Below are 12,409 nucleotides of genomic sequence, written 5' to 3' on the forward strand. Positions count from 1 at the left end.
CGCATGCCCTTTCGAAGGAACCATCTCGGCATTTGCCTGAAGCGATTTAGAGAAATCACGGAAAACCTAAATGAGGATGGCCGGAGATGGGATTGAACCGTTGTCCTCCCGAATGTGAGTCCAGTGTGCTAACCACTGCACCACCTCACACGGTGTAGGAAAGGAGGTAAATTAAGAGGCATGTAAAACAAATTTTAGCATCCCAACTTATCATGAGCCCTGCCAGATCAATATTCTTGGATAAAATTGTTCCAGTTTTTCAGCTGTACAAGTTTTAAATGATATTTTCAGCTTTCAATAATCTCCATAGTCAGTGTCAGGAGTTGACTTTTATAACAGATTATATGGTGGTGGTGGTGGTGGTGGTGGTGGTGGTGGTATCTTCAGTCCACCACTCCCTGCTACTTGATACTGTGCAAGCCTCTTCCTCCCTGAATAACTAATGTAACATACATTCATTTGAAGCTGCTTTGGTCTTCCTCTGCAATTCCCCCCCTCCCCCCCACACACACATTTCCATCCAATACTCAACTGGCAATTCCTTGGTGCCTCACAATATTTCTTACCAACTGATCCCTTCTTCTAGTCAAAATACACCACAAATTTCTTTTCTCCCCAATACTATTCAGTACCACTTCATTCGTTAGGCCACCCGCCCATCTAATCTTCAGCATTCTTGTAGCAGCACATTTCAGAAGATTCTGTTCTCTTCTTGTCCTCCTTTCAAGACAATGTATGATTCACACCTGCCAGCACCTACTTTCTTTGGAACTGGAATTGAAGTATGAAGATAATTCTTGTCGCATGTATCTTGCACACCACTTGGAATAGTTTAGTCATTGCTGGCTCTGCCAAAGATATCAGAAGTTCTGAGGGAACATTGTCTACTCCAGAGGCTTGGTTTGACTTAGCTCTGTCAGCATTCTTCCCGCAGTATCACAGTACTTTACAGGTACTGCAGGAAGAAAACTAGACTAATTATAACAATTTTTTGTAATATTAACACTGTACTGGGTGCATTTCCTGAAAACAAATACAAAATTTCTAGAAGCCGTAAAATAAAGCTCTACGGCTATCTCCCAACAATTACATACCGTCATTCCAACTTCTTGCAGGGACACGTTTTATAATAGTTTCAACTCTGCTACCACTGTCCATTTTGTCTTGAAATTTGAACTTTGCAAGATCTAAAATATCTGCTGAGTAAAGTGTTACTCGACTCCTGTTTTCTTCTTCAATGGCCTAAAGAAGATGCATTAATGTGACTAAACTGAGTCTAACACAACAGTATTCTCACAGAGATACTGTGCAAGCAGTATCAACATCAATCAAAAGGACAAATATATGTGACAAGTAATAATGTATAATAAATTTAACTCAATAAATCTGCTATGATAGTACTGTTGGTTCACTATAGTTCATATATGGCAACCCATAATTAGGTTTGAAGGTAATACACTAATTATGAGAACTGGTACAAAAATGTTGACTATATAATTCACCTGCAAACGAGCTTTAAACTCAGCACTGGATTCATATAACTGCAAGTTTTGTGCACCACAATTAAGCAATCTTTTAGTTATAAGTCCAAGTCCTGGATTTGCTTCTATTATTGGTGAGTTTAAGCTTTCAACTTCTTTGTTAATGGCTGTCACTATCTCATCTGAAAGAAAGTACATTATATAGTATGCTCACTTAGAAATTATGCAGTACAGTTTATGTAACTATGCTACACTATCGCTTACTGTAAAATTATACTTGTTTGGAACGAAACAATTTTTTTCAATAACAACCATTTCAGTGTTTTCTTCCACAAAACTAACAACAATTACAGCTGTTCAATTGCAATTAGGGTAAAGCTATGTATAGGATGTCCCGCCACCTCCTCCTTGAAACCTTTGGTTGTGGTGACAGACTGAGCTGTAGTGCAGGCTGAGGTCTTGATTAGGTTGAAAGATGACAATCTGGTCGTGAGTTGATGAAGTCGATGAATGTGAAAGTCAAATAAAGCTACAGTAACAGACTGTGTGGTAGCAAAGCCTAATGTTTATATCTACACCATATTGAAAAATGCAAGGGGAAAGTATCTGCGAGGAGAGTTTAGTTAAAGAAATTTGTTTCTGTAATGAAAGAGGAAGTTCTGTGTGTGTGATTCGATAGAACCTACTTCTAACTGTGTAATCCTGAAGCCCATTGTATGGTGTACACTGCACCAATAACATTATTCTCTACTCTCATTCCCTTCATAAATGTTGAGCAGAAAGAATGACTGACTGAGAAATTAGAGCTTACACCTTAGCCCTGCAATTATTTTCCTGTATTCAAATAGGGAAACAAGTTCAGGAACTCATCAACAATTTATTTACATAAAAACACCATAAATACTTCAACTGCGACAACATGGAGTTTTGAATTTAAAACTGCATGTCATCCTCCCTTGCCGATGCATTCTGTTTGTACTGTCATATTAAAAGGAAACAAAAGCAATGTTCATCCAAATAATTGAAGAGAACATCCAAGACGATAGAAAGCCATAAATTGTCCTTCATGAAATGAACAGAGTGCACTATTGGAAGCTGAGCATATGCTGAGTGGGGAATATGCTGACCAAAGGAGATAAATGAAATTGACTGATTCTCATAAAGGCATTTCTTGTTCATGAGTCAATTTTCAGGATGGAAGTGATGAAATTAGGTAACACACTAGACAGCTAAAAATGGTTTGCTGCGAGGCAGTCAACAGAAGAGAAATATCTCAAGCCTTAGATTTAACTGGAAAGAATAACAGTAACTTATTTTTTGTCTTTTTGATTATTTTCTTTGCCTCAAACTGAGAATGGTGTTATCTACCCTGAGATGTTAGAAGATCCACCAACCTATTAAAACAAATGACAAGAAATGTTGACACTGGCAATTTGCTGACTACATGTGAACATCTGTGCCATCATTATGAGTGGCAACAGGCACTATTGCAGTTCTTCTGGTGGAGAGTTCTGGACACTACTCCTAAAACCCAGATATCACAAAAAAATTCACTTGTTTTCAAAGTTGCATGAATACACTTGTGCAGCAACTTTTGAAGAGGATGATGTGGTTCAATTAGTGGTGATGAACAGGTTTTAAAAAAAAAAAAAAAAAAAAAAAAAACAGTACAACACTATTATCATAAAGCCTTTTTAAAAAAGAAAAACATAATACCCAAACTTAGAAAAAGATATGGTCACTGATGACAATATGAGGGACAGTAACTTAGGGTAAATAAAACATACTGCTTCATAAGATATTTACAGGCTGTTTGAAAATTTTCCCTCCAGATTAGGTGGACAGGTATGAGCATGCGTTTTGTAGCTTGTCCTATTACGGCATGGTTGTGTAATTTATGGTGTGTTTCACTTTACGAAGTCACATGCACATATTGTTCCAGCGAACTATAATGTGTTATATGAAGCTTATTTCACGTATGGCGCTTTTATTTACAAGAATGTTTAAATTTGCACTAACTGTGTTAGGGGAAATGTCACAGTATCAGTCTGTAATATCACATTCTGTATTAAGACTGTATGTGCTGTTACGTATTGGACCCCCCCCCCCCCCCTCTGAAATCTTGGCTGTGGTGACAGACTGATCTGTAGCACAGCCTGAGGCCTAGATTAGGTTGGAAGGTGACACTTTGGTTGAGAGTTGGCAAAGCCAACAAATGTGAAAGCAGAAATTATGGTTGTGGTAACAAATTGACCAATAATAAAGCCTAATGGTTCCATCTACACCATACTGAAAAATGCAAGGGGATGCAATACATAACTTTCAGGTCAACGGAAGCATCTGATTCCACCCATCTGCTTTGGCCCATAACGTAAGGGTGTTCTGGCGTGTGACGTCATTATGGTGCAGAGTTTATGAGTTGGTTGTGTTTGTTGATGTCGTCTTGCTGTGTTTGATGGTGCCCTGTGTGTGTGTGTGTGTGTGTGTGTGTGTGTGTGTGTGTGTGTGTGAGAGAGAGAGAGAGAGAGAGAGAGAGAGAGAGAGAGAGAGAGAGAGAGGTATATATATACATAGCCGACCTACTTTGCAGTGGCGAAATTTATTTGTTGGTGGTAAGTAATTGTGTTTTTGGGCCTATTTTCCCGAGTTTTAATGTTTTGTGTATTTACTGTGTATTGAATGTATTTTAATTTACGTAGGGATGTTTGACTTTTGAGTTTTTGAGGTGTTATGGTTTTAGTTTTATTTTTTGTAGGTGTAGGTGTTGGATTTTCGTATCAATAGTTATGGTCAAGGGAAATGGCCAATTCCAATTTTCGTAGTTTTATATTGGTGTTATGGTATCGTCAGCTGTGGTCAAGGGAAATGTCTGATTCCAATTTTCATAGTTTTTTTTATGGAGGCGTTGGTGTTTTGGTATTGTCAGCTGCAGTTGACCTACATAGGTCAAGGGAAGTGTCTAATTCCTGTAGATTTTTTAATTTTTTTCTCTTCATTTTGTGTGTTTTGGGATTGTCGTGTGTTTTCTTTTACTGTTATATTTATGTTGACCCCTCCCTAAAACCCTCAATTTCCCGTTAGTTTGATCATATTTTTGGAGGGAGATGTTATTGCCTTATTTATACGTGTTTTCGTGTTTGTTGCCGTGTGTATGTAGTGACATCATAGGCGCCATATTGCAGATGCTCAGAATAGCCATTTCCGCTATATTGATGATGTCACGGGTCAAAGTAGACGGGTGGAATCGGACACTTCCATAATCCCATAACTTTCACGCAGTATGGGACAGTGAAGCCGATGATAGGTATGCAGTTCCAGCAAGTCACATGCCAACACGTGCACATCTACATTTACAATCCACACATCATGTTACATTAAGTAGTAGAAGGTATATGATGTACCACTATCAACCCGTCCCCTCCCTACTTCTCTTTCTCTCTCATCTTGTTCAATTTGCACATTGGTGCTGTCTGCAAAGTTCTTGTAAGAGTTCTTCTCTGGCTGATGTCATTCCTTCATTATCTCAATCAACATGATTGAGATAATGCTTAGCTGTGGCTCTCAAAAGGGCTTATATATGGATGTTTCTGGTGTGAAAGGATCAGCCATAATTTCTTGACACCCAGTGTATGCCTAACTGCTTTTCTCAGTCGCAATCTTCAGAGAGGCTTCTTTCATGTATGGTACAGCAGTGTATGACACCATCAACCACAAGTTATTATTAAATAAGGTCTACAACCTAAACAAGGATTTCATCCTCATCAGGCTCATGGCCAATCTTCTGCAGAACCCAAGATTCTTTGTTGACCTCAAAAGACAGCATAACCGATGGACGCTAGAGAAAAATAGCCTTCCCCAAGGATGTGTATTGGTTCCAATTCTGCTCAATGTACGTACTAACGACCAACCCATAGTCCCCAACTGCAGGAGTTTTGGAGTTTGTTGTATGCTGATGATCTCGCCCTGGCAACCCAAAGCCCAAACTTTGATTCAATAGAAATCACCCTAACGAGTGCTCTTGAAGATCTGTCAAAATACTACAGAATAAACCAGATTAAACCAAACCCATCAAAGACACAAGTGGGTGCTTACCATCTGAGCAATAGGGAAACCACCCACAAGTTAAAAATAGAATGTTTAGGGGTTAAACTGGAACACTGTGATACTCCAAAAGACCTAGGAATAACACTTGACAGATTTCTAACATTCAAAAAACACTGCATGAATTTCAAATCGAAAGTGTCCACCAGGAAAAACCTACTGAGGAAACTTGCCAGATCACACTGAGGCAATCAAGCTGAAACCATCCAAACTCCTGCAATGGCATTATGCTACTCTGATGCAGAGTATGCCTGTCCTGTTTGCTATGAGTCATCACATGCCAAACAGGTGGATACTGCCCTGAATGACACATGCAGAATTATAACATGCTGCCTGAACTCAACTCCAGTTGAATGGCTCTATCGCCTTGCAGGAATTGCACCAAGAGAAATAGCAGCAAACAGACAAAGAACGAAACTGGAGCAGGACCCCTCCCCCCCCCCCCATGCAAGGGCAACAATCTTACTCAGAATGACTCAGGTCAAGGAAAATTTCCTCACAACATCGGAGAGACTAACAACAACTACTGATAAGCCAGGCTGCAACTATGGAGGGCTGAGACATCCCACTCTCGTAGCTGGAAAAGATTTTCAGACTCTTTACCCCCTGGTCATGATGAGAATTGGCCAATCTGGAAGTTCCTGAAGAGGCTGGAGTCAGGAGTGGACAGATCACGGTTTAACCTGGAAAAATGGGGATACACTGACGAAAACAAAACACAATGTGATTGATAGGGAAGAACAGACTGTTCAATATATGCTTAAGTGTCGATTGTGTCCAGCCACCTGCAAAAATGATGATCTATACCAGGCAATGGAAAATGCACTGGAAGTGGCCAAATTTTGGTCGAAGATTATATAAACTGTGGTGCTGTGTTGATCAGTCAACAATTGCATAGACTGTGTTTTATGTATGTTTCTAACCGGAAAATAATAATAATAATAATAATAATGAGACTGGAAAGTGGCTCTCATCCATCCCTTGCACAAGAAAGGTGATAAGCAAAATGTAAATAACTACAGAGGTATATCTTTGTTGTCAGTGGACTACAAAATATTTTCAACAATCCTACTAAACAAGGTACAAGCAACATTTAATGGCCAATTGGGAGGATACCAGAGTGGATTTAGAAAGGGCAGATCTTGCTCAGAACAGATTTTCAACCTAAAGTCCATAATTCATCACAGACTTACAAACTCCGCAGATATAGTTGTAACATTTATAGATTTTAAAAAGGCATCTGACCCAGTTGATAGGGAAACACTATAGATAAAGTGATCAGAGAATTTGGCATCAAATCTAAATTAGCAAACCTTATTCATGAAACACTCACAGGCACCAAATCAAAATTACAGTCTCAGGATGAAATATCAAAGGCATTCAACATTAAAAAAGGTGTAAGGCAAGGTGATGGCCTGACTCCACTCCTGTTTAACTGCGTACTAAAGAAAATAGTAAGAGAATGAAAACAAAAACTAAAAGAAGAGACACTATCACCAATCAGACTGGGAACTAAAACAAAGGTATTGAAATTCACTGTTTAGCATTTGCGGATGATTTTGCCATTCTTTCTGAAAACCTAACAAATGCTGGAACACAAATCAATCTCTTAGAAGAAATATCCAACAAAGCAGGTTTAAGAATATCTGTAGAAAAAAACAAAATTTATGACAAAAAGGTGAAAATTTAAGGAGATGGGACCTGGATAAACTGAAAGAACCAGAGGTTGTACAGAGTTTCAAGGAGAGCGTAAGGGAACAATTGACAGGAATGGGGGAAAGAAATAGAGTAGAAGACGAGTGGGTAGCTCTGAAGGATGAAGTAGGGAAGGCAGCAGAGGATCAAGTAGGTAAAAAGATGAGGGCTAGTAAAATCCTTGGGTAACAGAAGAAATATTGAATTTAATTGATGAAAGGAGAAAATATAAAAATGCAGTAAATGAAGCAGGCAAAAAGGAATACAAACGTCTCAAAAATGAGATCGACAGGAAGTGCAAAATGGCTAAGCAGGCATGGCTAGAGGACAAATGTAAGGATGTAGAGGCTTATCTCACTAGGATTAAGATAGATACAGCCTACAGGAAAATTAAAAAGACCTTTGGAGAAAAGAGAACCACTTGTATGAATATCAAGAGCTCAGATGGAAACCCAGTTCTAAGCAAAGAGGGGAAAGCACAAAGGTGGAAGGAGTGTATAGAGGGTCTATACAAGGGCAATGTACTTGAGGACAATATTATGGAAATGGAAGAGGATGAAGATGAAATGGGAGATACGATACTGCGTGAAGAGTTTGACAGAGCACTGAAAGACCTGAGTCGAAACAAGGCCCCGGGAGCAGACAACATTCCATTAGAACTACTAACGGCCTTGGGGGAGTCGGTCCTGACAAAAGTCTATACAATAATAATATATAATAATTCCAATCCCAAAGAAAGCAGGTGTTGATAGATGTGAAAATTACCGAACTATCAGTTTAATAAGTCACAGCTGCAAAATACTAACACGAATTATTTACAGACGAATGGAAAAACTGGTAGACGCCAACCTCGGGGAAGATCAGTTTGGATTCCGTAGAAATGTTGGAACACGTGAGGCAATACTGACCTTACGACTTATCTTAGAAGGAAGATTAAGGAAAGGCAAACCTACGTTCTAGCATTTGTAGACTTAGAGAAAGCTTTTGACAATGTTGAATGGAATACTCTCTTTCAAATTCTAAAGTTGGCAGGGGTAAAATACAGGGAGCGAAAGGCTATTTACAATTTGTACAGAAACCAGATGGCAGTTATAAGAGTCGAGGGACATGAAAGGGAAGCAGTGGTTGGGAAGGGAGTGAGACAGGGTTGTAGCCTATCCCCGATGTTATTCAATCTGTATATTGAGCAAGCCGTAAAGGAAACAAAAGAAAAATTTGGAGTAGGTATTAAAATCCGGGCAGAAGAAATAAAAACTTTGAGGTTCGCCAATGACATTGTAATTCTGTCAGAGACAGCAAAGGACTTGGAAGAGCAGTTGAACGGAATGTACAGTGTCTTGAAAGGAGGATATAAGACGAACATCAACAAAAGCAAAACGAGGAAAATGGAATGTAGTTGAATTAAGTCGGGTGATGCTGAGGGAATTAGATTAGGAAATGAGACACTTAAAGCAGTAAAGGAGTTTTGCTATTTGGGGAGCAAAATAACTGATGATTGTCGAGGATATAAAATGTAGACTGGCAATGGCAAGGAAAGCATTTCCGAAGAAGAGAAATTTGTTAACATCGAGTATAGATTTTAGTGTGAGGAAGTCGTTTCTGAAAGTATTTGTATGGAGTGTAGCCATGTATGGAAGTGAAACATGGACAATAAATAGTTTGGACAAGAAGAGAATAGAAGCTTTTGAAATGTGGTGCTACGGAAGAATGTTGAAGATTAGGTGGGTAGATCACGTAACTAATGAGGAGGTATTGAATAGGATTGGGGAGAAGAAAAGTTTGTGGCACAACTTGACTAGAAGAAGGGATCGGTTGGTAGGACATGTCCTGAGGCATCAAGGGATCACAAATTTAGCATTTGAGGGCAGTGTGGAAAGTAAAAATCGTAGAGGGAGACCAAGAGATGAATACACTAAGCAGATTGAGAAGGATGTAGGTTGCAGTAGGTACTGGGAGATGAAGGAGCTTGCACAGGTTAGATTTCTATGGAGAGCTGCATCAAACCAGTCTCAGGACTGAAGACCACAACAACAACACGACAAATATAAAAAATGCTCTGGAATTCCTAGCAACAGATATTGGCCAGATAAAGAGGATAAATAAATTTAAATATTTGTGAGAAATTATCCAAGAAAATGGCTTAGAAAAATTTGCTAGAGAAGAAAGAGTACACAAAATGGAGAGCACTTATGAAATAATTAGGAATGTCTGTCTAAAAATTTGAAGATACAGCACTACAACACAGTAGTAAAACCTGAATGTCTTTATGCAAGTGAATGTTTAGTACTGAACTACAAACTTGAAGTCCTAGAAAGAAAAATCATTTGAAAAATACTTATAGCACCTAAAAATACAGAGGTATGGAAATTAAGAAGCAATGAAGAAATTTACTGCAACACAGAAAACATAAATGAAACACTATGAAAGAGGCAACTGCTATTTTTAGGACACTTACAGAGAATCAACAGCAACAGGTTAACCAAACAGATTTTTAAATATCTTTGGGACAAGAAGTCAACAATAGCCTGGATTCACGAAGTTAGGAAAGATCTGGAAAGAAACATCATAAGTGAAAAAGATGCAACAGAAAGGGAGATTTTCAAGAGCCAATTGTTACAAATGGAAGGATTCCAAGGCAAGAGGTAGAAGAAAGACAGCGTCAAAATGGTCTGACAAGAGAAAAAGAATACACAGTGAAACGATGAAAGAATACGGGAGGAAAAAGAAAGAACAACAAAGAAGGAAGCATTGAAATTGGTGTGTGGTCCTTAGATGACCCACATGAAGAAATAATAATAATAATAATAATAATAGGTGAAGGGTAAGGTGGGAAAACTGATTGTCGAGGGAAGGCTCAGGTATAAGTTACAATTTCATCGATTTTTATCACCAGCCACTTTATGATATATATATGCCATGAAGAAATATGCCACTTGACTCTTCATGGAACAATGAAAGTTATGTGGTGGTTATCCTAGCATTTTTCATGGTTTTTTATATCATATACATACATAACATGCATTAAAATTGTTGTCAATTGTCTAAGATACATTTTATGAATTTAGCTTGCACTTCTAGTTTTTGTGATGAAACATGCATAAACTATGCCACTCAGTGTATAGCTACAGTGCGAACGTAAAGATCAGGCCACATTATACGTCAATCTGTTATCACAAATTTTATTCACATTCACAGAGGTTGGCTTTTCTAACTCACAAGCAAATTATTATATTTCAACTAAACCCATACCTCGGGCTACATTACAGAGCAGTCTGTTACCAACACCAAAATTTCAGTGTAGGGGGAGGATCCAATACGACTTGCCCATGGAGCATACATTAGCACAATATTAACATTAAGATCTCTGCAGTTCATCTCACCAATCTTGGAGCATCTACTACTGTATTGATTGATTTGGGGGAATGGACCAGACAGTGAGGTCATCGGTGCCATGCGATTAGAGAAGACTGGGAAAGGAAGTTGATTGTGCACTTTCAAAGGAACCATCAAGGCATTTGCCTGAAGCAATTTAGGGAAATCAGGGGAAAAAACAAATCAAAATGGGCAGAGGCACGTTTGAACTGTCATCCTCCCAAATGCTCTACCACTGTAGGTGGATGACAATCTTCACGGTACTCATTCGACGACTAAAAGAATCCTTGCCAAAATGTGTAGTTCCATGCTGAATGCTTTCAATCACCCCTATTTCTGATCTGGCATGGATCCAAAATTGACGGACAACAGTCAGAAATCGTGTAACTAGTGTTGTGATTAATCTTCTTTACATTTGAATTAAATTTCCTCAAAATTTGTCCAATGAATCTCAATCTGGCATCTGCCTTTTATAAAACTTGTTTTACTTGATTGCTCCATCTTAAATCACTTTAGACACACAGTCCGAAGCGTTTTACAAAAGTGACTGTGCCTACTGATTGATTACGAATAGCATAATCGAACAATAATGGGTCTACCCAACTGTTCACCCATAATAGATAAACTAGTTTGTATTCTCAAGTACCGTGATTCTTAAAACATTTGAAACAATTAAAAACATCTGATGCAGAACGGAGTGTCCAAGTTTTGACACCTCTAGTAATGGCTGTCATGTGCTTACAACTGACAGTGATCACCAAGATGTTATATTCAATAACTGCTAGAAATATCGGTACTAGACAGCCTGTTAAACAGACTGGCTGGTATATAAACTTACAAAAGAAGTGTGCAAGAAAATGTGTCAAACCAAGTCAATCTGTGGGTCCCCTTCTTACCGGCGACATCGTCATCAACAAGATACAATGCTTCTGGAATTTTTCTCCGCATTTTTAAAATTTTCCCCGGAACATCTTTCAGTACATTCCGAAGAGATTCCTTTGTCTGAAAGTAATTACTTATTTCTTCAGATTGAGTCATGCGTCGCTTTCTCTTACGATGTTCCTCGGGTTCATCTGATCTCCATCGAAGAAAACCTCCGCATAAACTGCAAGGTCGAAGCCGAATGAACATCGCTTCAAATAGTCTTCTGTTTACATACTTCTCAAAACTCGTATACTTTCTAGCGAAACACCATTCGTTAAAAAAAATGGAAGTATTCCTCAGCATATTAATTAATGATGCGTCACACAAAAAGGAAGCACACGAGTCCTAATTACTTTTCCTCCACAGAATAAATATAAAAAAAAGTACACCGCACGTTCACAGTTAGCAAATACAACACGTGCACCAAATCAATTTCCCTCATCTACTACACCAAACATAAACATCGACAGAGATATTCATTAAAACAAAGACGGTAGAGTTAGTTGATTATACGCAGCAAGAGATAACCAAAGTTATAAACTACATTATCTATTTGGAATAGGTATGTTTATAAATAAAGAAGTAAAAACTTTGAGGTTTGCCGATGACATTGTAATTCTGTCAGAGACAGCAAAGGACTTGGAGGAGCAGTTGAACGGAATGGACAGTGTCTTGAAAGGAGGATATGAGATGAACATCAACAAAAGCAAAACGAGGATAATGGAATGTAGTCAAATTAAATCGGGTGATGCTGAGGGGATTAGATTATGAAATGAGACACTTAAAGTAGTAAAGGAGTTTTGCTATTTAGGGAGTAAAATAACTGATGATGGTCG

The 12,409-nt window shown here is 38.4% G+C and overlaps 1 protein-coding gene across 1 annotated transcript in view; it reads right to left on the reverse strand.

Annotated features, from left to right (window-relative positions):
- Nucleotides 1-12,036, reverse strand: part of LOC124721903 (dimethyladenosine transferase 2, mitochondrial) — a 44,151-nt gene extending 32,115 nt beyond the window's left edge. Inside the window, exons 1-3 of the mRNA XM_047247054.1 lie at nucleotides 11,546-12,036; nucleotides 1,503-1,663; nucleotides 1,095-1,242 (exon numbers count right to left, since the gene is read on the reverse strand). Of these exons, the coding sequence (XP_047103010.1) occupies nucleotides 1,095-1,242; nucleotides 1,503-1,663; nucleotides 11,546-11,876 (640 nt within the window). The 5' untranslated portion in view covers nucleotides 11,877-12,036. The remainder of the gene's footprint in view (nucleotides 1-1,094; nucleotides 1,243-1,502; nucleotides 1,664-11,545) is intronic.
- Nucleotides 12,037-12,409: the final 373 nt, after the last annotated feature.

Source organism: Schistocerca piceifrons, chromosome X (genome assembly GCF_021461385.2).
Source record: "Schistocerca piceifrons isolate TAMUIC-IGC-003096 chromosome X, iqSchPice1.1, whole genome shotgun sequence".
NCBI lineage: Eukaryota > Metazoa > Arthropoda > Insecta > Orthoptera > Acrididae > Schistocerca > Schistocerca piceifrons.